Here is a 24492-nt window from a genome sequence, read left to right as displayed (position 1 = left end):
GTGGTCGGGCAGTGATGGACCAGGGTGCTTCGCAGTTACTGAGCAAACCACAAAATCTTCTGTATACCAGAGCTTTGTAGAATCAAATGTGAGGCCAGCTTTCCCACAGCCAAAACTGACAACACACATGAACTTGAAAAGGGAAAAGTAGAAGAAAAAACTATGAGGAAAAGGGGGGGGGGGGGGGGGAAACACACACACACACACACAGAGAAGCTGGGAGCCATTATGTCTGAAAATCATGTGCACATAACTAATGCAAAGCACTCAGCTGCAGACGACCAGTGACTCCCGTAAGGGCACTATGCAATCACGATGACAGGAAGAAGCAGTCGGCAAAGGGAGGAGAAGTTACAAATGACAGGAAGGAGGAGGAGGAAAGAAAGTACACATGGTACAAAAACGAGGACTGTGCCTCTGATAAACGATGGTATAAAGGATATAAAATAGTCATGGCAGAATGAATAAGTGAAGGAAAAAAATGGATATAGAAAAATGGTAGCGAGGAGCATGAAGGAGGAAGAATGAGAACCATGGGCACTGGCGACATTAGAGATCACACAGCATATTAGATGATACTCCCAGACTCTTACAAATTCTGAGCTTCAATAGCAAAGTTAAAAAATGTCAAAATAGAAATAAATATGCTGTGTCTTGTAGACAAGAAATGAGATTGAGGAGAATTGAAGCAGGAAAGAAAGAAGGAAAGAAGAGTGTAAGAAAAGAGTCACGAGTTAAAGAAACATATCCATTTTAGGGTCATTGATGAATCACCACTGTGAATTTTCTCAGAAATAGAGAAATCAGAGGTCACGGTCACATACAGAGCAGCACCTCTGGTGCTTATGGGATGCAGTGTCAGTGAGTGTCAGTGAGTCACTGACAAAGAAAAGAAGGCGGATTTGCATAATCGTTACACCTCACTGATGCACTGGTTAAACTAAAAAATCTGAGAATTACATCAATTACATTAAGTACAGCTGTATCTGTTTGTCTGTCTACCCATGTATGGTCCATCTATCTACTTGTGCATCAGTTGATATCAGTCTATCCTCTGCCCACTACATTTTGATCATCATTACTGTGCAATATTTAATACGAGCATAAAATCATTATTTATTCTTAAATATATATATAGCACCACAGAACTGTGCACCTAAAATACTTTTAGTCTCAGAGTTGTTAGTTTATCACTCCAACCTCCCTGATCCATCTGTCATTTGCTCATTTTGAGGTTATCTTAGGCAAAGGCCGAGGTTGCTGCCACAGCCCTTGAACTTTTTTATAAGTATTTTATTGTATGACAGCATTTTTGCATTTTCACAGGAGCACAGATGTCTTATCCGTACCCTACCTCGCTTATAAACCTTAGATGGTTTTATTAATAAAACTAGCAAAATTGCAGTAAAAAGTAAAAGGTATGTTTTTTGTGACCATCTCAGTGTATTCAGTTTATTTTATTTACACTGATTCATGGACTCACATGTGTATATATTCCAGTACACGCATAAACCTCAATGAATGCAAAGTTTAGTGTTTATCCGCATTAGATGCTCTCTAAATTGGGAGTCAGTATTTTAAATCAAGTGCAGGGCAAAATATAATAAAAGAGGATTATTCAGGCATATCTCTGTAAACATATGTGAAACTCTTGAACTGTGAAGCAGCACGGAAAGGCTGCTTTAACTGAGCTGCTAGAAAACACTCACCTTCATCTATTCATAAATATCTGTATGTGAGCATCAGTGCGCCACAAGCAAGTCTGGAAACTAAGAGGAATGGCAGAACAACTGACAAGTGAGACATGAAAAACTTTAACAATTTTACAATATCTTAACATAAAGATGGAAATTATTGTTATCCAATATTCTCTTCAATCCTGAGTCATAATGACATGTTATGACAGAAGTGACTGGCATTAATGGTATTTAGAGCAAAGGATATATAATATATATATGAACAAAACCACCAAACTCAACAGTCACTGTGCAGTCACTGCTTTATGACTCAGTTGTCTGAAGGCACAGTTGGATGTTACATGTCAGAGTATCACGGCTGTGGCCTGGGAGGGAGAGATAGATGAGAAGAGGGGTGGGGGGCAGGTTCTCCCGCCTCCAACGCGACGTTGACAGACTGACTATCAAATTACCAATGTCAGGAATCAGTTCTGTAGAGGGCTCTGGAGGTGACACATACTAAGACACACAAGCGTCCTGACAGGCACAAGATAAATATTCACAGTTCACATGTATGTGGATGCATGTGAAATCCTAATAATCTGGATCCTCAGGTTGACACACACACACACGCACACGCACGCACACACACACACACACACACACACACGTAATGTAGACACACAAATGCAGCGATGTGCGCTCAATTTTATGTGCACACATGTCAGTATATACACAGAGTGCAACATGCTGCATCATTGTCAGCCCTGCTGTCAGCAACCAGTCACAGTAGCTGACATATGTTCCTCACTGCAGGATGTAGAGAGTCCAACACATACGAGCCCGCACGTGTCAGCTGAATGTTTGCAATATGCATCTAAGCTGACAAAAATCACGTCACAAGAGCAGTGGCCAAAAGCTGTTCAGCGCCCTGACCACCTCCTAGCCTAGACAGTTTATTCAAAATGTTCCACACTCGTATTCATCTTCATAAATGTCTTTCTTCCACTGCAATGTCTCCAGAGCAAGCTGCACCCAACACTAAAAGCTAATCTCCTGCACACTTTTGCAGGACCACTGGGGATAGAAATCTCTTTGATATCATTTCCCTCCTTTGTCAGGTTGGCATACATACACACACATGCAATGGATGGATGGAGATTGATGGACCTGAGAATTAGAGTAGGCTTTCACAAAAGACAGCACAAATCAAATACACTGAACATAATATAAGAAAATGTATCTGTGTATTCCATACACCCTACTCAATCTGACCAAACTATATTTGTGACCATGTTCCTACAGTACAAAGAATGGCATGGAGCAATTTAAACACAAATGTTTGGCTGTCTAAGCACTCACTACAATAACATAGTGCAGGGGTCCCCAATCCCAGTCCACGAGGGCCGGTGTCCCTGCAGGTTTTAGATCTCACCCTGGGTCAACACACCTGGATCACATGATTAGTTCATTACCAGGCCTCTGGAGAACTTCAAGACATGTTGAGGAGGTAATTTCTCCATTTAAATCAGCTGCGATGGATCAAGGACACATCTAAAACCTGCAGGGACACCGGCCCTCGTGGACTGGGATTGGGGACCCCTGACATAGTGTCTACCTACTGTAAGTAGTTTTATTACAATGTGAAAAAATAGTGTGAAAGACTTGACATAGTATGTAAAAGAAAAAAGAGAGATTACAGGGTTAATGAGATAATGAGTAATGTCTTGTAATATCTTGTTGATCAAAATCCAAAGTGACATGTTTATGCTTATGTGTTTGCATACCTGTGCACAGATGTGGCAACTGTAAGCTCTAACCTAGGGGTGTCAAACTCATTTTGATTTACAGTTCATACAAACAGCTCCACTTGATCTCAAGTGGGCTGAGCCACTAAAACAGTTGCATAATGAGCTACTTTCAGCTGCCCCCTTCTTCACACGGGCTCACCCCAGTGGGCAGCTCAGCATGTTTCATTTGGCAGATTTTTACACCAGATGCCCTTCCTGATCCAACCCCAAATTACACTCAAAATTCCCCTTCGTTACTGTACAAACACATGTTGATGTCTTGAGAAAAATGAGCACATTTTCAAAACCACATTTACAAAGCCAAAAAACCTTAAACCGTAGTGTTTTGGAGAACAAAAAACACAATATTTTATTCATATTAATATATTAATGTAAGAATATGTATGTGTTTTAATTAAAAATCTGTAATTATCAATAAATGTTCTGCAATTTTTCACTCTGCAAAGCTATATAGTGCTGCTCTGGACACTTTGTTGGGCCTTTTTTTGGGCTGCAAACCATATGTTTGACACCTCTGTACTCGCCCTCTACTCTGAGCACACTGAGGTGTCCCTACTGTGCAGTCTGTGTTAGTGACAGCGGGTCACTGCTAATCACCCAGTGGGTATAGAGTCATCATACCAGTGAGCAACATGCTGAAAGAGTGATGTAGGCACAGAGGGGCGGATGGAGGATAAAGAAAGAAAAGTCATGGAGGACAAACACAAGATACATTAGAGGACGAGATCACAGGAGGGCATGGTTACCTTCAGCTGTGAGGTAGCAACCACCTCTATGACTACGAGGACCACTGCTGCTTCTAAAAATAGCAGTCATACAGCAATACCATTAATGACTACAGTGCCACGCTCTGAGTTGATTATCTATTATGAGACAAAGGAAATTAGCGTTTTAACCCAAAAGATTAAATCTGGTATTCTAATAATTTAAAGCTTACACTCATAAGGAAACACAGATGAGATGAAATATACTGAAAATGTATTGGAAAAGAGGCTCACAGTAGTGGCAAATCATTTTAGCATCCCACTGTTAAGAAAAAAAGGGCATTATTCTCAGCCACAAATTGCTACTGGTGCGATGGAGGGACTGTGACTGCTCCCCGAGGCCAGTCGATAAAGCCTTCACCTCATGATTCAGCATTCTGTGCAGGATCACAAGGGGCGTTTCAACACATAAGGAGCTATTCATCAATGAGGCACACTCCTGATATCAGGGTCAGGCCTGAAGCACAAGGTCTGCTAGGGGTTAAAGCACCGCTAAAGTAGCACTGAAATCAAATGTCTTGTCTCCCAAGATGATAGCCAAATGCAGTTTTCCATAAAGTATACATCAGGAAAGAGAGTCACAGGGTGAGATACACTGAGTAAGAAAATCAAAGAAAGTAAGTAAATCTTAAAAAAAGCAGACATTAAGGTGACCACTGTAACATAAACTACGGGATTACCCAAATGCCTGGATTAGTCTAGCACTCAAGGCAGCTCAGCTAGACAGCTAAATGGCACAAAATCTGCAGCCGTATAGCAAACGTTTGCTGTTTGCACCTCCAAATCTGCAGCTTTTCATCTTCACTTACATCAAACTCCTAATATAACCAAAAGACAACATACTGCATCCCAACTAAAAATGCAAGCTTTATCCAAATTCAAAAGCTGGCGAACAATGATGCAAATTGGGTAGCAGCATGACTATGTCACATGATCTCAGAATGAGAAGTCACTGAGCTCCTTCCAAACCTCGTGCTATAATAAACCTTATGCACCAGGGAAGGCTAAAAATATGGGCTAGACAAGCTGACACACTGCATTTGCAGAAAGCTGCACTTCATTCAGAGCACCATCAATCACCCTTCAACAGTTGCTGATGCTTGTTGTCTGTGCTCTCTATGACATGTCCATGCACACTGGCATTCCTAAAAACGTTTACACATGCCCCAGAATGTGAGGTTTTCACTAGGGAAAAAAGAAACTAAATTCAATTACGTGATAAGCTATTCCCCGATAGATGCTGGAAAAATGAATAATCTTACATCTTAAGATTAGCCGTTCAGGTTGGTGTTAAAAGTATGAAAAGCAAAGTCTTCCCAAGCTTTATTATTGGGTCAAGATATAAGTTACCGCTTTCATTATTTCAGAAGGTAAACTAACAGAGTAGGTTTGTCTGCACTTGTTTCTAAACCAGAAATATATCCAGTTTACACTAACATATACAGCAGCCACAGGGAGATGTGTAAACTGATATAAGTATTATAATGCTTTATTTACAGTAGCAAGGGTTGTTTTGTCTTTATTGCCAGTGGGTGATGCAAATTACAGTGTAATCAATCACTTTAGACTTTTTGCACGCTCCCATGTGAGTGCCCTCTGAATGGCATTGGCGAAGAAGAAGCCTCAGATAAACTGTAATTTTAATGTATGTTATGTGCATATTTAAAGGCCTGTGAGTTTTTCCTCTCACCTTGGCCTTCCCCATGGGATTGCTGATGTAGAGCCAGCAAGACACACCCTGTCACCCTGTCCATCCGTCACACAGGCTTAAAACCGCTGAGTCAGTCTTGCTGCTTCATTACAATCAGGCCACGATCCACAAATATTTTAGCCTGTGCGCATTTTTGTGAGTCATAGATGCAAGATGGCACAACAGTGTCAAAAGTGTGTGTTTGAGGGAGGGAGGAAATCAATAATTTAAGTGTACTATTGCTGCATCATAAAGAGTAATATTCGGTTGTTTGGTGTGCTACTAAACCCTCCAGAGGAAGTTCAGAAAGAAGGGGGCAAATTCCAATATCCAGATCTTCCATTCATCATTATAGGGTCATACACACGGAGGCAGTGAGAGAGGCAACATAACTGCTAAAGGCACAAACCACCCAAAACAATCAAGCAGGTCATTCATAATAAGAGCTAATTAGAAACAGAAGGAAACAAGAAATGCACAAGGGAAAATATTAAAGCGAAAGAACATGTGCAGAGAACACTGGGAAAAAGCTGGAATCCTTGACTAATGGGAATAGCAAGACAGCCTGGCAGGGATCAAGGGAATTGCATGTATACACACAAACATGCACACCCAGTTGAGTAATTAGTCGATTGGACACAGGTGTGGCAGAAAGTGGAAGAAATTAAGCAAAAACAGGAAGTAGCGCAAAATAAAGTGAGACAAAGAATGTGATTAAAAAGAAAATGACAATCAATCAATTCAGAGCATCTTGCAAAGTCACAGGTGCCCACTTAACACCTTAACAGCTCAAAAACACAAAACATATGCTAGTGCATTGTGTAACATCTGATTAAATATGAATTTATGAAGTTGGATGTGATGCATCGTTTCCGAGGAGAGTGCTTCAGAATTATAATGTTATATTCAAATAGATAAGCAGAAGCAACTATATGAAGTATATTTAGATTATACATTTCTGTGTAATTTATTTATTTATGTATTTATTTAAGCTGAGCATTTAGGGAGTTAAAAAAAACCTCACTGTCAATATACTGCATATAGGCTAATATTATTCTTTATGTGCATGCATTTAAAGAGAGTATGCTCAAGGTATGCTGAAGGGGAAAGGGGTGGAGTAATTGTTTTTTTTACACCTTCCAGCAATGTAAATTAAGAACCAGTTAGCAAATTATCATGAAAATGCTGCCTTACTCTACATCACCATCCCCTTAAACAGTCTCAAGAGTACTGTAAATAGTGGAGTCAGAGCTGCTATGATCTAGATATGTGATGGCACAATACGTGACTTATTTCAAGCCTCTTTTGCTGAAGTTTTAATATTAGCACATATGTATATCAACACATTTGTTATCTATTACAGTTGTCATTTTGGTCAGGCTTCACAATGAGTTCTTCTTTGGCTTTGCGGTTATTTTGTAAACAGTAAAAGCGAAAGGTTGAAGGATTGAAATAGACAAAATAATAACCACTGCAGTGCCTTCATAGAGATTTCTGTCTATTCATCCGTTCCTGCTCACTCGATGCTAGGAAATCATATTTAATGACTCACAGGCTGTTCTGGCACAGGACCGTGTTAACATTTATTTATTTAGTGTTCTCATCCTCGATCCCAGACTGCTAATGGATACTTTTCTTATGGATGCGCAACCTTGTTGTTCACTAGAGTTGCCATAACAGGCAGCACAGATGTCAATGATAAATAAATTATAAGGTTGACTATTTGTATTGTAAGCAGTAATTATGGCATTTTCTAGCATTTGATTTTGCTGGACTTTTTTATGGGAGCATTGGTTGAGACACAAAATATTACAAACACAAAATATATAAATGACATGAGGAGAGTCTGTTTAGTTGACAGCAGCATGCAGGGGATTCCAGAGAGAGAGCTGTTTCTGAATTTTAGATATACAAACATTTGCCAGACTTTTGGGGAGGAAGACTACAGGAAGTTGATGAACTCTGTTTTACAAAGACATCTTGCTTTCACTGCCATGTGTGTGCACTTTACTTTGATACACACTATATTCTTTACTGACTTGAGTAATATTTCCAAGGAGCACACAATTATTTTTTAAAGTGGTCTTGAGCCATTGTTCACAATCATGAAACACAATCAGTCATGGACTGGACTCCACAGAGCCCGAGCCTGAAAGCAGTATAGTATCATCTTGACAGAGATCAGAATCAAAGGCAGCCAACATCCAAAGAAGAGTTTTGAATGTCCTTCAAGAGGTCTGGAGAACGATTCCTGAAAACTACTTAGAGAAATTACAAGAAAACTGCCCAGGAGAGTTCAGGCTGTGCTGAAGAATAACAGTGCTCATACCAGACTTTCAATATTGTCAGAATTGTACAAACTCTGTTTTGGCCTTACCATGTTTGGACCTTTCAATAAATCACTGAACCCATTTCCCATTTACCCAACAAAATATAAAGAAATGAGATGTGGCTCAAGATTGTTGTACTGTATTGGGGTTGTTTCTCTGTTAGCTTTAGATTTTGAAATGGAGCAATAAATGTCTGGAATTTAAGATTAGAGGCACAACAAAATCGAATCACACAGCTGAGAGGATAAAAGGTGCAATATTATCAGCCTTGTTTTTTGTTGTCTGTAGTGACTTCTGTAGTCAAGTTATGCAACAAAAATTTGTCTACTTAGCTTTACGGTTAAAGTCATTCATTTCACTGTATATTCTTATTTTCAATCATTGAAAACTACAGAAAAAAAATCAGGAGTAAGCCTTCTAAAAAAACAACCAAGAGCGCAGCTATGAGACAGGATGGAAGAGGGTGGGGAAGTCATAGATGGAGAGAGAGGTAGAGGAGAAGGTGAACAGGATAAGATGGGAAGTTGTAGAGAAACAGATGCAACATAAAGCAAACAAGAATAAGCAGAGAAACCGAAAGATATCTAACGCAGGAAAGCACTGATGAACAGATGGATGAACGAACAGTTGCTACAGTTCCCCTCCTCCCATCTAGAGTTTAAAATTGAATTAGCAATGAAGTATTTATACAAATGTGGTGTGGGTTTTCCAACTCAATGCCTTTGTACAGCAGACAGCGGAGGATAGTGCAGGGAAACAGAGCAGTGTTGATAAGTGTCCTACGTCCATATTAGGGATTTGATGATATGTTTAAAGTCAGAAATACAGGATTCCTCACTGGGGGAGAGGAAGAAAAAAAGAATTATAGCTCTAGAGGGGGAAATGGCTGAGGGCTGACAAGGATTTAAAGCTGACTGAGGAGAACCACTCTCAGTTTGCTTCTAGCTCTCTCCCCCAGCTATCTCCTTCCCAGTCCAGCTGCCATCAGTGGGTGCTGATGCAAGCGCTCTGATCAGAGAGTGTGAAGTGATATCAGTGAATGAATGGCAGCTGGTTCTGTCAGGGATGCACTGGAAACTGCTGATGTAATATTTCAGCTCTTTTTCTGGTAGTTTCACACCTTGAAAACCAATAGTGTTTACAGTAAGTAAACTTGTTTTTAATGTGTTCAAGAGTGCTGCCCACCAGCCATGGTTGGCTGTTGACTGATGAGGCTGAAGAGAGAGGGGAGCCATACCACCTGACATCAGACAGCAATCCCAAAGACACATGACACCCCTTCTCATCATGCACACACACACCACACGAACACACAAAGCAATTACGTCACCACCACCACAAATTCCCCCTTAAATTGATGTGAAAAAAGCATTTGTTCATTCCATTTGGAATGATGTGTTTTTAACCATACTACACGAAATACAGCTGGTGCCCCAAAACAGCATGACATGTTTTGGTTACTTCAAGGATCTACTTCAAAAAAAATAATATGACCATAGACAGCAAGAAGTCTTGAAAAGCTTTGGCAATGACCTAAAATCTTCTGTTTTTATAACAGGCGCAGTTAAAACATGGTAGATTAACACTTGGCTACTTTTAATAGCTATGTTATTGGTTGTGTACATCAGTTGTTTCTTATTAGATTCATTATTTATCAGTTCTAGCTTTGCTCATTGCCTTAATCCCATCCACATAAAACCCACTACTTTATTTCACCACCTTTCAAATGTCAAGCAGTTTCGTTCCACTTTGGTAGCTGCTTCAATCACTCACGACAAAGTTGAGGAACATTTAACTGGTGCTTTGCATCACTAAGGCTTTTTTCATCTTTACACTGCTATAAGTGTCCACCTTGTCCACCATGAACCATTCTCCGTGGTAGTCTGTTCTTGTGTTCAAACCTTAAAATCATTCTCACAACAGTTTGGAGCTTGTGAGAAATGTACATTTGCACAAGAATTTTAAATATATAAGAAATACTGAAAATATCTCCACCATCATCACTATATACAGTTCTTTCTTTCTGATCAAGCATTACGTGCATTAGCTAGCACGTGCACTGTAAAGTGTCTTTAGGTCAGCGAAGGAAAGTGATGGAGTCAGGGCGTGCCTGAGAGTGGCTGCTTCAGTGCATTAGTGGGCTCCTACGAGCCACATGATCCACGCAGACCTTCAGGAGCAGTAATTCCATTACATAATGCCCAGCTACAGCTCTAAGTGTGTGTGAATGTGCATGTGTGTGTGGCATTGTGCCACTCTGCATCACTTTCACTTTTCCTCTAATTATTCTTTGTAATTGGCTGTCCTCACACAATTTCACTAATGAACTATGATGATGTAAATGCTTGCTTGCTTGCTTGTTTACATTATTGTATTTTGCACAACTCTGTTGCTTGTGAAGCTCGCACACAAGAATTTCACTCACATGTGCTGTACCAATGTACCTGCACATGTGATGTGACAATAAAAGTGATTTGATTTGATTTGATAAATGTATCATGAGCATTAGGTATGCATGTAGGTAGGTCAGCTGTAACAATTAGATGTTGTGTTGTATATTTTAGATGTAACTTTTGATTTAAACTAGAAGTTAGTGGAATGCAAGTCTTGTTTCATAAAAAAATCTAGACGCCAACAGCTCTCTAACTCATGTTATTGATTTAGTTTAGTGAGTTCAGTTGTGCTGTGAGAAATTATAATCATCACACATCCTAATGGAGCCAGGACCAAATACAGCCAGTTTGGGAGTAAAAATCAATCAACAAGGTTTTTCCCCCTGGGATTTTGTGCCTAGGGCATAAGTTAGAATTCCCATCACCAGCCAAAGCATATCCTCGTCCATCAACTCATCTCTTCATCATCCCACCACATGCAGTGTCAAACCTTAATCACTATGGCAACATCCATCACTTCTGACCGCTGGTAGGATGACCTCAGGGTCACATTAAATTTTGCCAAAAGATTTACAGCTGTTACCCCTCGCACTGCATACTTCACATTGAGTGGCCTTGCTAACTATGATGATGGATGCGCTGATTAACAGATTCAGGCCGGCAGATGAGCTGTGACACTTGAGGGATTCACACAAAATCAGACTACAGATTGATCAATACAATGTCAAAATGCAACTGGCCATACCTTTAACTGCAATGTGGCAACTGTGTTATGATACTTTTTTTTCCTATTCATGCGCTAAAGCATTAAATCCATAAATCCAAGTACCTGAATTCAAGGTAAACAGCCACTGAAGATTCACAATACTTGAGCAAAATGATTCTGATATTTATCAAAGGTGTCTGACAAGGAGTACTCATCTAAAGTCAGTTTGATCTCCAGATCAAAATACGTGCCAGTCAAACTGAGTACAAGATAAGCCCTCAGAGAGATCCGATAAATATCGGCCATCATGCTTCTGTTCTGGAATCACGTTTGAGCAGGTATGCATCTGGGGTAACATCAGACACAGTACTGAGCACGGAGCAGGTGCTTAGTTAGAACACGGTAGAGGTTTGTAGATAGATGGGTAGCTGGTCTCAGATGCAGTGTAATCCTAGGCTGCCTGGTAAATATAGCCTGCGGATGCTTAGGGCTGGGCAAAGTGCTGCTTTGCTCTGCTCTGCTTGACCTTGGCTTATCCTGCCTTCCCATTTCTCAAAGGGGATGGAAAGGCATCAGACCACTAGGGATAGGACAAAATATTGATACAACAATCCATAGCATCAGTTCGCTGACACCAGATATCTATATTTTTATTAAAATATGCAAGCACTGCAAATTTTCCTGTCGGGAGCAGTTTTACTGTAAGTCGTCTGGCCTGAAGTAAATCCATATAAATCAATATGTTCATAGAGTTCAAAGTGGAGTAATGGCTAAGGCCTTTGTGAATGATTTGGTGTGATTAGGTTGCTTTCTTGCAGACTGGATAAAAGCACTTCTCCTGTTCACTGCATTCATCCAACTTTTTGGCGGGCAAAAAACAGCCAGACAAGGATACATTTTCCCCATCTAAAATATTTGGATGAAATTATTTTTGCAGATGTCAAACTTCTAATTACCAAAATTAGGCATCACTAAGAAGAATTTCTAGTGTTATTATCCCATGGGGCATCTTGTAAAAATGGAAGAGTGGCCAAGAAAGTGAGTAGAGAGATGGAAGACAGCTTTGGCTAATTAGTGTTGGGTGTCCATAAGGTTACATAAAAGTGAAATGATATAACCCGAAGGCCTGACATGTAACACACACACACACACACACACACACACACACACACACACACACACACACACACACACACACACACACACACACTGTATGTCCTCACATGTGCACAAATAAAGCTCTTTTGGAAAACAGGAGTAAAAGGCAAACAAAAGACACACAGTATCCATTAAAAGGTCTCTAGATTCATTGTATTAAGTGCAGGCCCGAAGGAAGCAGGGACATGCACGGACCTGAGGAGCTTTGTGTTGAGCTACTAGAGTAAAAGGGTTTCACATAACAGGTTGGTTACAGAAAATGAGCAAAAAGTGCAATTTGAAGAAGGACAAGCATTACCATGTACTTCCTAAATCGCATTACTCCACTCTTAGCATTTGTTGTGCTAATAATAAAGGCATATAATTATGTACCCTATTAAAGAATAGGTATATATCATGCACTAAAACTATTAGACACGTACTAAGCAGGACTTCAAATGTTTGATACTGCAATTCATGAGCTATCCTTTTACCAGTGGCCAGAAATGACTGTATCTTTGCCAAGCTTTACTGTGTAATGTGTTCTCCACTTTTGCATGCTTGTACCTCTTTTCCACAGCAAGGGCTTAATGTGAAAAATGCCACCCTATATTCAAGTGTAGAATTTGAGCAACAGTGAGTTAGAAGCCCAGAATTTAGAGAAACAATTTTAAAAAGTAATAAAGAAAATATAAACAACACAAAGCAAAACGCAAAAGAACTAACCTCACAAGTGTGTAATGATCGTGGAAATGCAGTCATCTTGTTGATGGCATGATTTAAAGAAAAATCTAATAGGGCACATTTAATGTCTAGATGTAAGATTTCAAGAGGTTAAAACTGAATTTTCTGCAAGCAATCATTTATGTCATAAGAAGATCTACCTTGTAAAACATTCATTTATAATTTAAGATGCTCACGTAATGCAGTTTGGTTGTATTGAGTCTGTCACACATAATTCAATCATTATTTTTGCTGACATATTTTGGAATCACTCACTTGGTAATTAGGATGTGCAGAAATCATTAACAGTCATGCGAGTATTATGAATAGTAAAGAGCACACGATTATTTCAGCTAGGTTAATGTTTTTCCAATCTAATCTGATAAAAGTGCTTTGCATGAACATGTCAACACTTTTCCAATACAATAAAACTAAAATCTGTATTTAGAACAAAAAAGAATATTCAGTGATTCAAAGACATTTCTACACTTAGTGTTTAGTTATTTAGTTTCCCGAAATGTACATGGCAGAAGTCTGTTCAAAAACTACTGGGCAGTTGTAACGCATGTACCTTAGCCAGCACGGCTACTTCCTTTGCAGACTCCCTAACTGGATTGCTGTCCAGTCTGTCCATAGCTGTGATAGGATCTCTGTTGGCACTGGAGTGGATAACCTTTGTGCGAGGGGAGGAATAGGGAGGAGAGATGCCATCCTGCCGAGTTTGATTTACATCGAATGGGGCCAATTAAAATCCCAAGAACATTAAGGCCTGCCTGTGCCTGATCTTCCTTCCTTCATGTCTTCAGAGATTATAGCAAAAGAGGAAATAAGACAGATACAGATAGTGACATATATTGATGTGGCATGGGTGATTGTTGAGGTGAAGGTGAGAGGGAAAGGTCAAACGGCCTATGAAATCCAGCAGACTACGGTAACACTTATGTTGTACATAGTCTAAAAGAACAGTCAATTCAACCATTTTTGTTCTCTACAAATAATTAAATGCAAATAATGATTCTAAATGCTTTTCAACATCTTTCATTTTTAGTTTTAAACAAATTGAAGCACTGTTTTTATACAACTCCTGTAGAAAAGTATTCATAAGAACAGTATTGTAAAGGACCAGGTTTCACTTTTTTGGGGAGCAGGGGGGTTGGCACATCTCCACTATACTACACAATCCTTTGCACACTCTGATTTCCATATTAGGTTTTCACTCACAATGTATGAAACAGTAGAAGTTGTCTTATATTTGACGATAATTATGAATATATTATAGCATTAATAAGGAGGACATTGCACAAACCTGGAAGGGTTTGTCTGATGTGTTTTTATTAAAAACAATATATAAATGACAACTAAAAGTCTTTGAATTAGGCTTATTCTGCAGAATATACACAAAAGCATTGGGCCACACCTATTAATTCAGGTTTTTTTCTGTCCCATTGCTACATTGTGACAATGAAGCACTTAGCCGTGAATTCTATCTTTACAAATATTTTTAAAAGAGCTCACTGAATTTGAGTGTGGAACTATAATAGGATGCCACCAATGCAAGTTGATTTATGAGATTTATTCCCTCCTAGATATTCAGTGATTAAATGTGAACAGTATAATCACAAAGTGGAAGTGTTTAGGGTGTTCAGATGGCAGACCACATAAAACTACAGAGTGGGGTTGTCAACATCACACATCACAATCATTCCTCAGTTCTAACACTCCTCACATCACTAAGAACACCTCTATTGAGTCGGGCGAGCTAGCTACTGCTAGTTAGCTCTTTTGCCTGCCGACTCGAAAAGAGTTTACGATTCAGCTCATCTATGTGTCAGTGGATCTCCAACTTCCTAACTGGCAGACCACAGGCAGTAAGGATGGGCGGACATGTCTCAGCCTCCACCACTCTCAGCACTGGAGCCCCCCAGGGGTGTGTTCTGAGCCCCCTGCTGTACTCTTTGTACACATATGACTGTGTGGCCACTACCAGCTCCACCACCATCATCAAGTTTGCTGACGACACCGTCGTGGTGGGCCTGATCTCTGATAACAACGAGACGGCCTACCTGAAGGAGATTAGGAATCTGGAGAACTGGTGCCAGAGGAACAACCTCCTTCTAAACGTCAGTAAGACAAAGGAGCTGATAGTGGACTTCAGCACTAAGCAGGAAAGGAACTACCAGACCCCCGTCATCAACGAGTGCCCAGTGGAGAGAGTGGACAGCTTCAAATACCTCGGAGTTCACATCACGCAGGACCTGTCATGGTCCTGTCACATCAACACCGTGGTGAAAAAGGCCCGTCAGCGTCTCTACCACCTCAGACGCTTGAGAGACTTCCAACTGCCCTCCAAGGTGCTCAGGAACTTTTACTCGTGCACCATAGAGAGCATCCTGACGGGAAACATCTTAACCTGGTTCGGGAACAGCACCATGCAGGACAGACGAGCTCTACAGAGGGTTGTGTGATCAGCTGAGCGCACCATCCGCTCCGAGCTCCCTGACCTGCACTCAATCTACAGCAGGCGGTGCATATTTGCACTGCAGAAGACATAATGTGGATTGCACAACACTGGACATTATATTCTTCATTTCCAGTTAATACTTGTACAGCTGCTGTTATTGTGTATATATTTATTTATATTTCTTCATACATTCTTATATAGTTCTATATTGTGTATTTTGTTGTACAGTTATTTTATTTTCAACTTTAATTTATATATTTTATCTTATTCTTTCCCAGTTAAATTTACCCTTCATTCTAATTTGTGTTGTACAGTTATTTCCTTTTTAACCTTAATTTATATTTTATTCCTTCCTAGTTAAATTTACCCTTTTTAATTTGATTACCAGTGGTGTAGTCCTCATGTGGACTAATTTCCATGTTTCCAAGCATTTTTTTATTTGCATTTAGATATGAGTACCAAACCAAAGCAAGTGAAGAAGAAATCTTCTATTCACCCATGTCCTTATGGAAGTGGTTTCTCTTTGCATGATGAAGACCAGCACAAAGCATGTCCGATCTGCTTGGGGACTGTCCATGCTAGGAGAGCACTGACTAAGCCAGAAACATGTGTTTTCTTGCCAGCATTCAACACTAGAAAAACAAGTGATGTTTGTGGAAAAGGACCAGAAAAGACTGATGTTGAACAGCATGACCTTCTCCTAGTAAGGAGTGTCCATTCAATGAACCCAAGACTAGTTGGGCTTACCAACTGGAGTATGTTGATGCTCGTTCTTGAGGTTGTGAAGTCACTGGCTAGCTACAGCTTGAGCTGTTTCACCATACAGGCAAGAAGCTGCGGCTAGGATCCTGTACTGTCTCAGAAAAAAAAACACCTGCCCATATTCCCTGATTTTGTCTGTGAGCTAACAGCTTCATGAAGCTAACCACTGTCTACCTGCATTACTGTGAACAGCTACGGACCATTTCTGGAGCTGGGCAATGCAGAGAAAGCTGGCTTAGTTAATTCACTATCTAAACCTTTCCGGGAACCACACTTGGCTGCTCATCTGGCCCCATCTCACAACCATGGTGTAATAGGCCTCTTAATTCTTCTAAGCACAGCAGATTCGCTGTATCTCAGCTTTATGGATATCAGATTTAACGGGCTCAACTTTGTCACCTTGCAATGCACCTGCTGGAGTTCAAGTCACTGGTTCACTTTGACAGCCCCCTGGCACCTCTCCTTAATGACATCAGAGGAACCATGTATTGCATTCTCTGTGGGCCCTGCTGTACAGCAGTACCCCTATGCCCTTTGAGGGCCTTAAGAGTAGGACAACAGCAGCATCTGGCTGAACCTCTCTCATGTCCTGGATAGAAAAGGGACCATCCACTTGGATCAATCGGTGTCTGCTGAGGGTTTATGTGTGCCATCACTTGTTGCCATTCTGTTATCTATCCCCAAGAGAGCATGGCAGGTGAGAGCCCAGTCTCAAAGTTGAGTTCCGCACCAACTGGTCTGGAGCAAAGAGCAAAGAAATGAGATTCCTAGTAGGAAGCCTCAGTCCTTCTAGCTGTGGAGCTGGGACACATCTCTCATCTGTTACCAACCAAGACGCACCACCTAAGTTCTGTTCAGGTTGTCAGTCCAAGCAGGTGCAGCACTTTCCATACGCAGTCTGGTCCAAACACAGTGTGATTGTCTAAAGTCCTAGGGCTTCATGCAGCAGAAAACTGCATGGTCATAAATAGTAAACCTTTTAGCAATGTTACCAGAACCGACATGTTCTCCTATTCCAGTCCTCTATTGCAGATCTTTTTGACATTCCCTGGGAGCTGTTATATCTTCTTTCTTCTTTAATAATTAAAGTATATTTGGTCAGTCATATCGACTTTGACAGGTTGATGCCAGGTGTAAATCCTCTGGCCACGAATTCTTTTGAAAGGGGTCCACCACCCGAGATCTGTAGTTAGGCATCACCAGCATTTTGAGATTTGGCTGTGGTGCTGCAGACCCTTTGTGCACCCCCCCCCCCCCCCCCAAAGAAAAAATAAATAAATATGAAGCTTCTTTCATATAAGACTATTGTTTCTCAGGTTAGCTTCTACAAAATGAGTGAGTGACCATACATTGTGAATCCTTTTGCAGACAGTTCTCTTGTGTTGGCTTCATGGTCAGTATGCTCAAATGAGGGATTTTTATTCCTTCAGATTATTACTACAATTCATGGTTACAGTTTTTGCTTCCCCCTCCTTTTGCATCTGAGGAGCTGCATTCCCTGTGCCTGGAGCGTGTACTATGTACCCAAATTCACCGCACTCAGAATGTGTGTTTATGTGACCAGTTGCTTGTGTGCCTTGCTAATCCCACCAAAGGTAAAGCTCTCTGTCTGAACAGAGGGTCTCCCACAGGCTAGTGGAGGCTATGTTCCTAGCTTACAGCAACAAAGCTCTCTCTTTGCCTCAGAGTGTAAGAACACATTTCATCAGGGGAATGAGAACCTCATGGGTACTATTTAAAGGGGTGTCTGTAAATGATATATGCTTTGGCTAGCTGATCATCGCCACACACTCTGGTGGCTCATTATGTCCTTCCTGCTGGGTCTTCTATGGACTAGGGTGCCGGTGGACCAGCCCCAGTTTGGTGGCTGTTCTGTAGGGTGTGTATATGTATGTCCTATACTGTATGTGTATTACTATATGTAGAATAGAATAATCCTTTAATTGTCCCACAAGGGGAAATGTGTGAAACCGAACAAAGTATTATGGCGTTAACTTGTATTCCCTGAAGGAGAGGCCTGAGGTAAAACACCAAGCCGGGGTGTCATTTTGCAGAACAATCCATATGTTTATCCTATATAAGTACATTTATATAGGTTGTCACGATATCACATAAATTGACACCTCAACACATCACCATGTTTATGCCATTTACCCATTCCAATATTCTTCCAATACCATTAAGAAAAACTAAACCAGCAAAATAAGCCGATCATAAAATTAAAATATTTTGTACAGCTTCAGAAACTACACATATTTCCATTCAGAAGAATCAGTTTCATACTTAAAATAATATTAAATAATTGTATTATAATTGTTTCTGTCTGTCTGACAAATCTATTTTCCCTGCTTCACACTCTGTCTCTCACATACACACACACAACACACAGCTCTTGTGCAGTGAATACGCAAAGACCTTTACATTATCCAGGAACTTTACATTACAGAAATATTGAAAGAGGGAGAGAAAACTTGCATACTGCATAATATTAAATACAAAGGCTATGATCATGGAATAATGTTATCAGATGTAGAAATGGATAAAAATATATTTTTTTAATCATTCAATAAACATCTCTAAAATGTAATATGTGTTTCCATAAATCATTTCACCGCTGCCAAGCATGAGTGCAAGGAGGCACAACCCCAATAAAATCTGCACCCAGTGGCACAGCGAGAGCGGAAGAGTCCAGGAGACAAGTGAAAGGGGGTGAATGAGTGCTCTCGTGCCTAAAGGATGATATTCTGTGTGCACACTTTGTCACACAAAAAATATTCATTTTCTAAACCAAAAATATTACGTGCTGAAAATCTTTACAAATAATCATCCCCATCAATCTCTCCTTCGAACATTACACGGAGCACAAACATGCCCCAAAAGATACACAGATGCATTAAAATTGCATCTATTATTAGAGTGTACCTCCATTTTCCCCCTCCATTTTACATTTCCTCCAATGGAAAAACAAAACAAAAAAACTGTAATATGGGGGAAGACACCAAATATAAAGGAGAGAGTAGAGCATGCAAACCATGTAAGTGGTGACAAAAATCTGCATTGAAATATAAGCTTGGGCAGTACCTCTAACTTGCATTTCCTTCAAATACATATAGTGCACACACTGTAAGGCTGAAATCCCCTAAAACGCATGTCGTGAAAGAAAAACAAAAAGACAGCTCGTGTTATTTGACCGGCAGCGCATATTATTCACACCTCTAGTGGCATAACAGTCATCGTAAGCCTAATTTTCTTTCCCCATGGTTAAATATCTGACAGAGCTGACACAACCTGTACCAGAGCAAATGTGCTTGACTGGCTAGCCTACACTCACACACACACACACACACACACACACACACACACACACACACACACACACACACACACACACACACACACACAGGCACACGTACCAGCTGAGGCCATAAGACCAACTGTGTAATTATACATGTGTAATTGCACCCTAACCAATCAAGCACAGTGAGAGAGAAAGACTGCTGGAGATAGAGAAAGGCAGGTGGATGTAAGAATAACTGCCATTTCCCCTGTCTCTTGAGATAATCAGCCATACCTTGCGCCTGCGGTCCCTGGATCGATTCCTCTTTTTTATCTTTTCCTCCTCCTTCTCCCTCTGCTCCTGGGCGGCGGCCTCCGCAAGGTCCTTGGTCTTGCGGAGCTGCTTGGCGGCTTGCGCCATGGTGCCGCTGCTACTGTTGCTGCTGCTCCAGTCACGGTCGCTCCAGCCCTCCTCCTGTTTGCACTACCACCAGTCGTCCCGGTTTCCTCTTCCTGTGTCCCTCTGTCCCCCGAGCCCCGTCACTTACTACCTCTTCTCTGGTGGCCACCACGACATGTGTGTGTATGATGCAAGCACGAGGAGCGTCTGTGTCCAAATATTTTTGTGTGTGTGTGTGTGTATGTCTTGTGGCTGTTGATGGTAGAGCAGCCACAAGACAGCCTCCAGCAGCCACAAAGAAAGATGCTACAGCTAGTGGTGCTGATGTTGCTTCTTATGCCGCGGCTGCTACTCATCCAGTCTGCTAGCACTGCACTGAATTGCCTCCCCTCCCCCTTTCTTTCTCTCCTACCTTCCTCCCTTCTCTCCTCTCTCCTCCCTCTGCTTGCAGAGACCAGTCACGCAGTTCTGTGTACAGCACTGTAGGGATCCTGCTGCAGAGCTCCCTCGTTTTATCTGTCAGATGCCCTCCTCTTCCTGCTGCTCTGCATCTTTCTCCAGTTTTCTTCTTTGTTAAAGGCTTTTTTTTTCAGAATAGCTGTTTTTGCATAAGTGAGGTACAAAAGATGAGGGCGCTAAAGCTGCTGAATGCCTTCAAATAATTTTTTTCTCACGTCTTTTTTCCCTCTCTCTGCCAATAGCTTTTCTATGGCACCTCCCTCCTGGAAACAGACAGAGAACAACAAGAGAAGAAGAACAGAAGTGAGAAAAATGGGAGCTTGTGAAACAGAAACGGGTTTCTAATATGCAGCATCATGCTTTTACGATGAGTCTTTGCACAGCTTGGCCAAAAGTCGATTTTAAGGTGGCATGGAAACAGTATGCCGTGTGATAAGTATTAGACCTGCCTGTTTCTCTCATGTTTTGTCAGAAGCAGAACAGAAGAAAAGCATCAACGATGTGAACGCCTCATAAAAACTGCATGCTCCTCTCCCTTCCCCTTCATTCCACCACTTTTCCTTTTTCCATCAAATCAAGAGGGTATGCACAGATGTTTGGTGCAACAAAAAACAACATTACCATTCATTTTTGAAAAACTACTAACAGTTTTTGCAGGTAATCTCCAACTGATTTTGACTGTGTCACCATCTAATGGAAAATTGACTTGCTGTGCCTTCATATGATTATAAAATTTGTTTTATTTGGTTCTAATAAGCTAACATCCAGGTTTAACTTAAAATCCTTCTTATTTTCCTATTGTGAGTCAAATCCGGAAACCAATTTTCAAACTATAAAATCCATTATATTCAACAGACATGACAATATCTGTTTGTTTATTTGTTTGTTGTCTTATCAACAGTTCCATCTTATTTCCAAAATGAATTATTTGTTTAGCTATTATTAATTCATTAATATAACACATTTGCATTCTGTACACACTGTTCATCACCAGAGTGTAGGTCTACCAACCCCCCCCCCCTCTCTTTCTTTCTTTCTTTCTTTCTTTCTTTCTTTCTTTCTTTCTTTCTTTCTTTCTTTCTCTCATTTATTCCCCCATCCGCCCCTGCAACATCATCTTTCTGCAGAATGATGTAGCAACGTAAAGTGCAGCATAGGAATGCATAGGAATGCATACATTTTATATTCATAGATGCCTTCTGTGTTTGTGTGACTCTATGCAACTTCTTGCTTCTTTGTATGCATCACATCTGAGTGACATTTTATACGGATACTAATGGATCTATTAAGCTAGATCCATTAGTATCAGGCTAATGGATCTAGCTTAATAGATCTAGCAACAAAATGTATGCCAGAGCTTGCCTTGGACTCACCATCAAAGCAACCAGACTAATTGTTGCAAATCCTGCATAAAAACTCCCCTCAGAGTGATCCATGTGCCCTCTGAAAGCCATGTGCATAAAATACAGACTAAATAGGTAATAGTTTATGCAACAGTGTGGCTATAGGACTCTAGTGCAAATATCTCAGATGAGCAGCTATTTAGACTTTCTAGTAAATAAAGCACAACGGGAACATTAGTCCAGTTTGTGCCTGTCTTTACCTCTTTATGGCGTCATTTATTCACCTGTGGGAAGGAAAGCATTGTTGTTGCTGTTGCTCTTTTCATGCATTAACTTTATGTAATTTTTTTTAAATTAACAGAACTTTCATTACTGAAAACTGAAGCCAAAGTGGAAGCGCCTCTAACCCGCATTCTTTCTAAATGGCAGCAGGGGGCGATTCCTCTTGTTGCAAAAAGACTTAGTTGAACTGAAGGACAAATGTAAATGACTGTGAGCTTCCTTGCTCTATGACCTCAGTAAACACTTTTCTGATTGGTTTATAGCCTCAATCTCTAGTTTCAAGTTAGTGAACAAAGGCATAGTTATTTCTGAAAATGCTGACCTGTGCTCTGGACTCTTTCCAAAGGCTTAGATAGCAACAGCCAAAACACTCTACTTCAGCCTGAGCAGGGTGAAGCACAGGAGCAGGTTTAGGCAATTGTAGGTTACTGTTGTATTCACACTTTTGCAATTTACTACAAAAACGGTCTTTGACAGCTTTCAGCACACAAAACCAATATGTAATGAACAGAACTCTAAACAACTTTAAGATCAACGTAAAAAATATCCATTGACCTTTTTTCTTTAGACACAGGATTGTCATCAGCAGGAACATTTTGATGGTTAGAATACAGTATTGTAAAAGTTTTATGCCACCCCCAATTTCTTTATGTTTTCATGGAGCCAGTCCTATTCTTACTGTCTTTCTTTCTTCTCTGGACACTGACTACACATCACAAATAACACAGAACCAATTTTAAATTGTATCTTTGTGACAGAGAATAGAACAAAAGAGAGCGCTGAATGCCCTTCAAGAAGCCTGAAGAACTATTCCTGAAGACTTCTTAAAGAATTTATAAGAAAGCTTTAGAGAGTTCAGACTGTGTTGAAAAATAAAGGTCAAATAGTCGTACCAAATACTGACTTTCAAGCTCATTGTAACAGCTGTTTTTGCCATATATAATGTTTGTTTACACCTGTTTCCAATATTTACTAGGAGTCTCTAAAGAAATCAGGAGCAGCTAGAAATGTATTCTATTAGATAATAACTTAAATGACAAGATAAAAATAGATCATAACCTGCAGATTTCTCTCTATTACATTGTGGTAGTGTGTATTTGAAGTTAAAGCCATTACTACTCCCATAATGTATGTTTCTGATATTTTATAATTTGGTTACAGATAACTTAAGAAAACCCAGGGTAGCTAGTTTACAGGGCTTCTACTGGCCAGCAGAACTAGGTTGGTATCCCAGTAGTTAGCCAGCTAGCAATACAACCACTATATTAACTAAGATATATGAGGCTATGATATATGATAGCCCTTGATACCTACTCATAACATTTCTGTTGCAATATACTTTTAAGAAAAAACAAAAAAATCTTGGCCTAGCTAAAGTTGGGCTAACATTTACAGGCATAGTCCAATATTTGCTACTGATTTAAAAAAAAAAAAAAAAAAGAATGCCGATGCAGTCGCTGTTTTTCCCCCCATAACTATAATAACATTTTTATAAGTCGACATTTTTCAGGAAAGGGTATACTGCTAGCTATTGTGCCAACCGCCAAAGTACAGACTTCATGAATTAACTCATAAACGTAGCTCATGTATTGCATTGTATTTTATTTGTTTGTTTTTCTACTTAATGTACTGTTCTTAAATACAAACTCACTGTTGCCGAAGTTGCGCTCTCCTGCTGTGTTCTATGAAGCCCACTGCGTGCATGCCAGCTGCCACCCATGAAAGATAGCTTAGTTAACCTACAAGTGTGTATCACATTAGCTGGATCTTGCACCTATAAGCTATACACTAAGCTATACACTATATACTATACAACTAGAATTTAATATAAAAACATATATTGATCCATAAAATGAATAAATGGTGTGTTTTAATTTGCTTGCATGGTCTGAGATGTATTTGCGTTAGAAAGAGCATATTGTGCATGAATCCATCACTGATGAAAAAAAATAAAAATACATTTGCTGGGTCCATTAGCTCCTGAGCCAGTATGGTGTGTGCTAAATATAGAAAATGATGAAGCTGCATATTTTGTTACCTGAAGATCTGGCACTGCAATTTTCTAGCTTAATGAGATCAGTCACTTAATCAGTGTAAGTAATCAGTGTAGCTGTGGAGAAAAGAAACAAGCCAAAGCCATGGTAAACTAGTCTTTCCCAGCGTTTAATGCAATTTTGGGGAAAGTCAGCTCTAAACTTATTTCAGTGACAGTTGCACACATAATTCAGACATGAAGCAGACACAGGGATGTCTGCTGCTAATAAAATCTACACTTTTAA

General features: G+C 40.2%; 1 protein-coding gene across 6 annotated transcripts in view; it reads right to left on the bottom strand.

The window, feature by feature from the left end:
* The window catches only part of LOC113025917 (ankyrin-1-like), a 77029-nt gene extending 56183 nt beyond the window's left edge, over nt 1–20846 (bottom strand). For 2 of the 6 annotated variants that reach the window (XM_026174160.1, XM_026174161.1), the window contains exon 1: nt 20025–20846. In XM_026174160.1, coding sequence (XP_026029945.1) covers nt 20025–20150 — 126 coding nt within the window. In that variant the 5' untranslated portion in view covers nt 20151–20846. The remainder of the gene's footprint in view (nt 1–20024) is intronic. The other 4 variants (XM_026174165.1, XM_026174164.1, XM_026174162.1 and 1 more) reach the window with 3 other exon arrangements.
* Between the last annotated feature and the right edge of the window lie 3646 nt (nt 20847–24492).

The sequence above is a fragment of the Astatotilapia calliptera genome, chromosome 7, assembly GCF_900246225.1.
Source record: "Astatotilapia calliptera chromosome 7, fAstCal1.2, whole genome shotgun sequence".
NCBI lineage: Eukaryota > Metazoa > Chordata > Actinopteri > Cichliformes > Cichlidae > Astatotilapia > Astatotilapia calliptera.
This window is presented reverse-complemented; position numbering and strand designations above follow the sequence as displayed.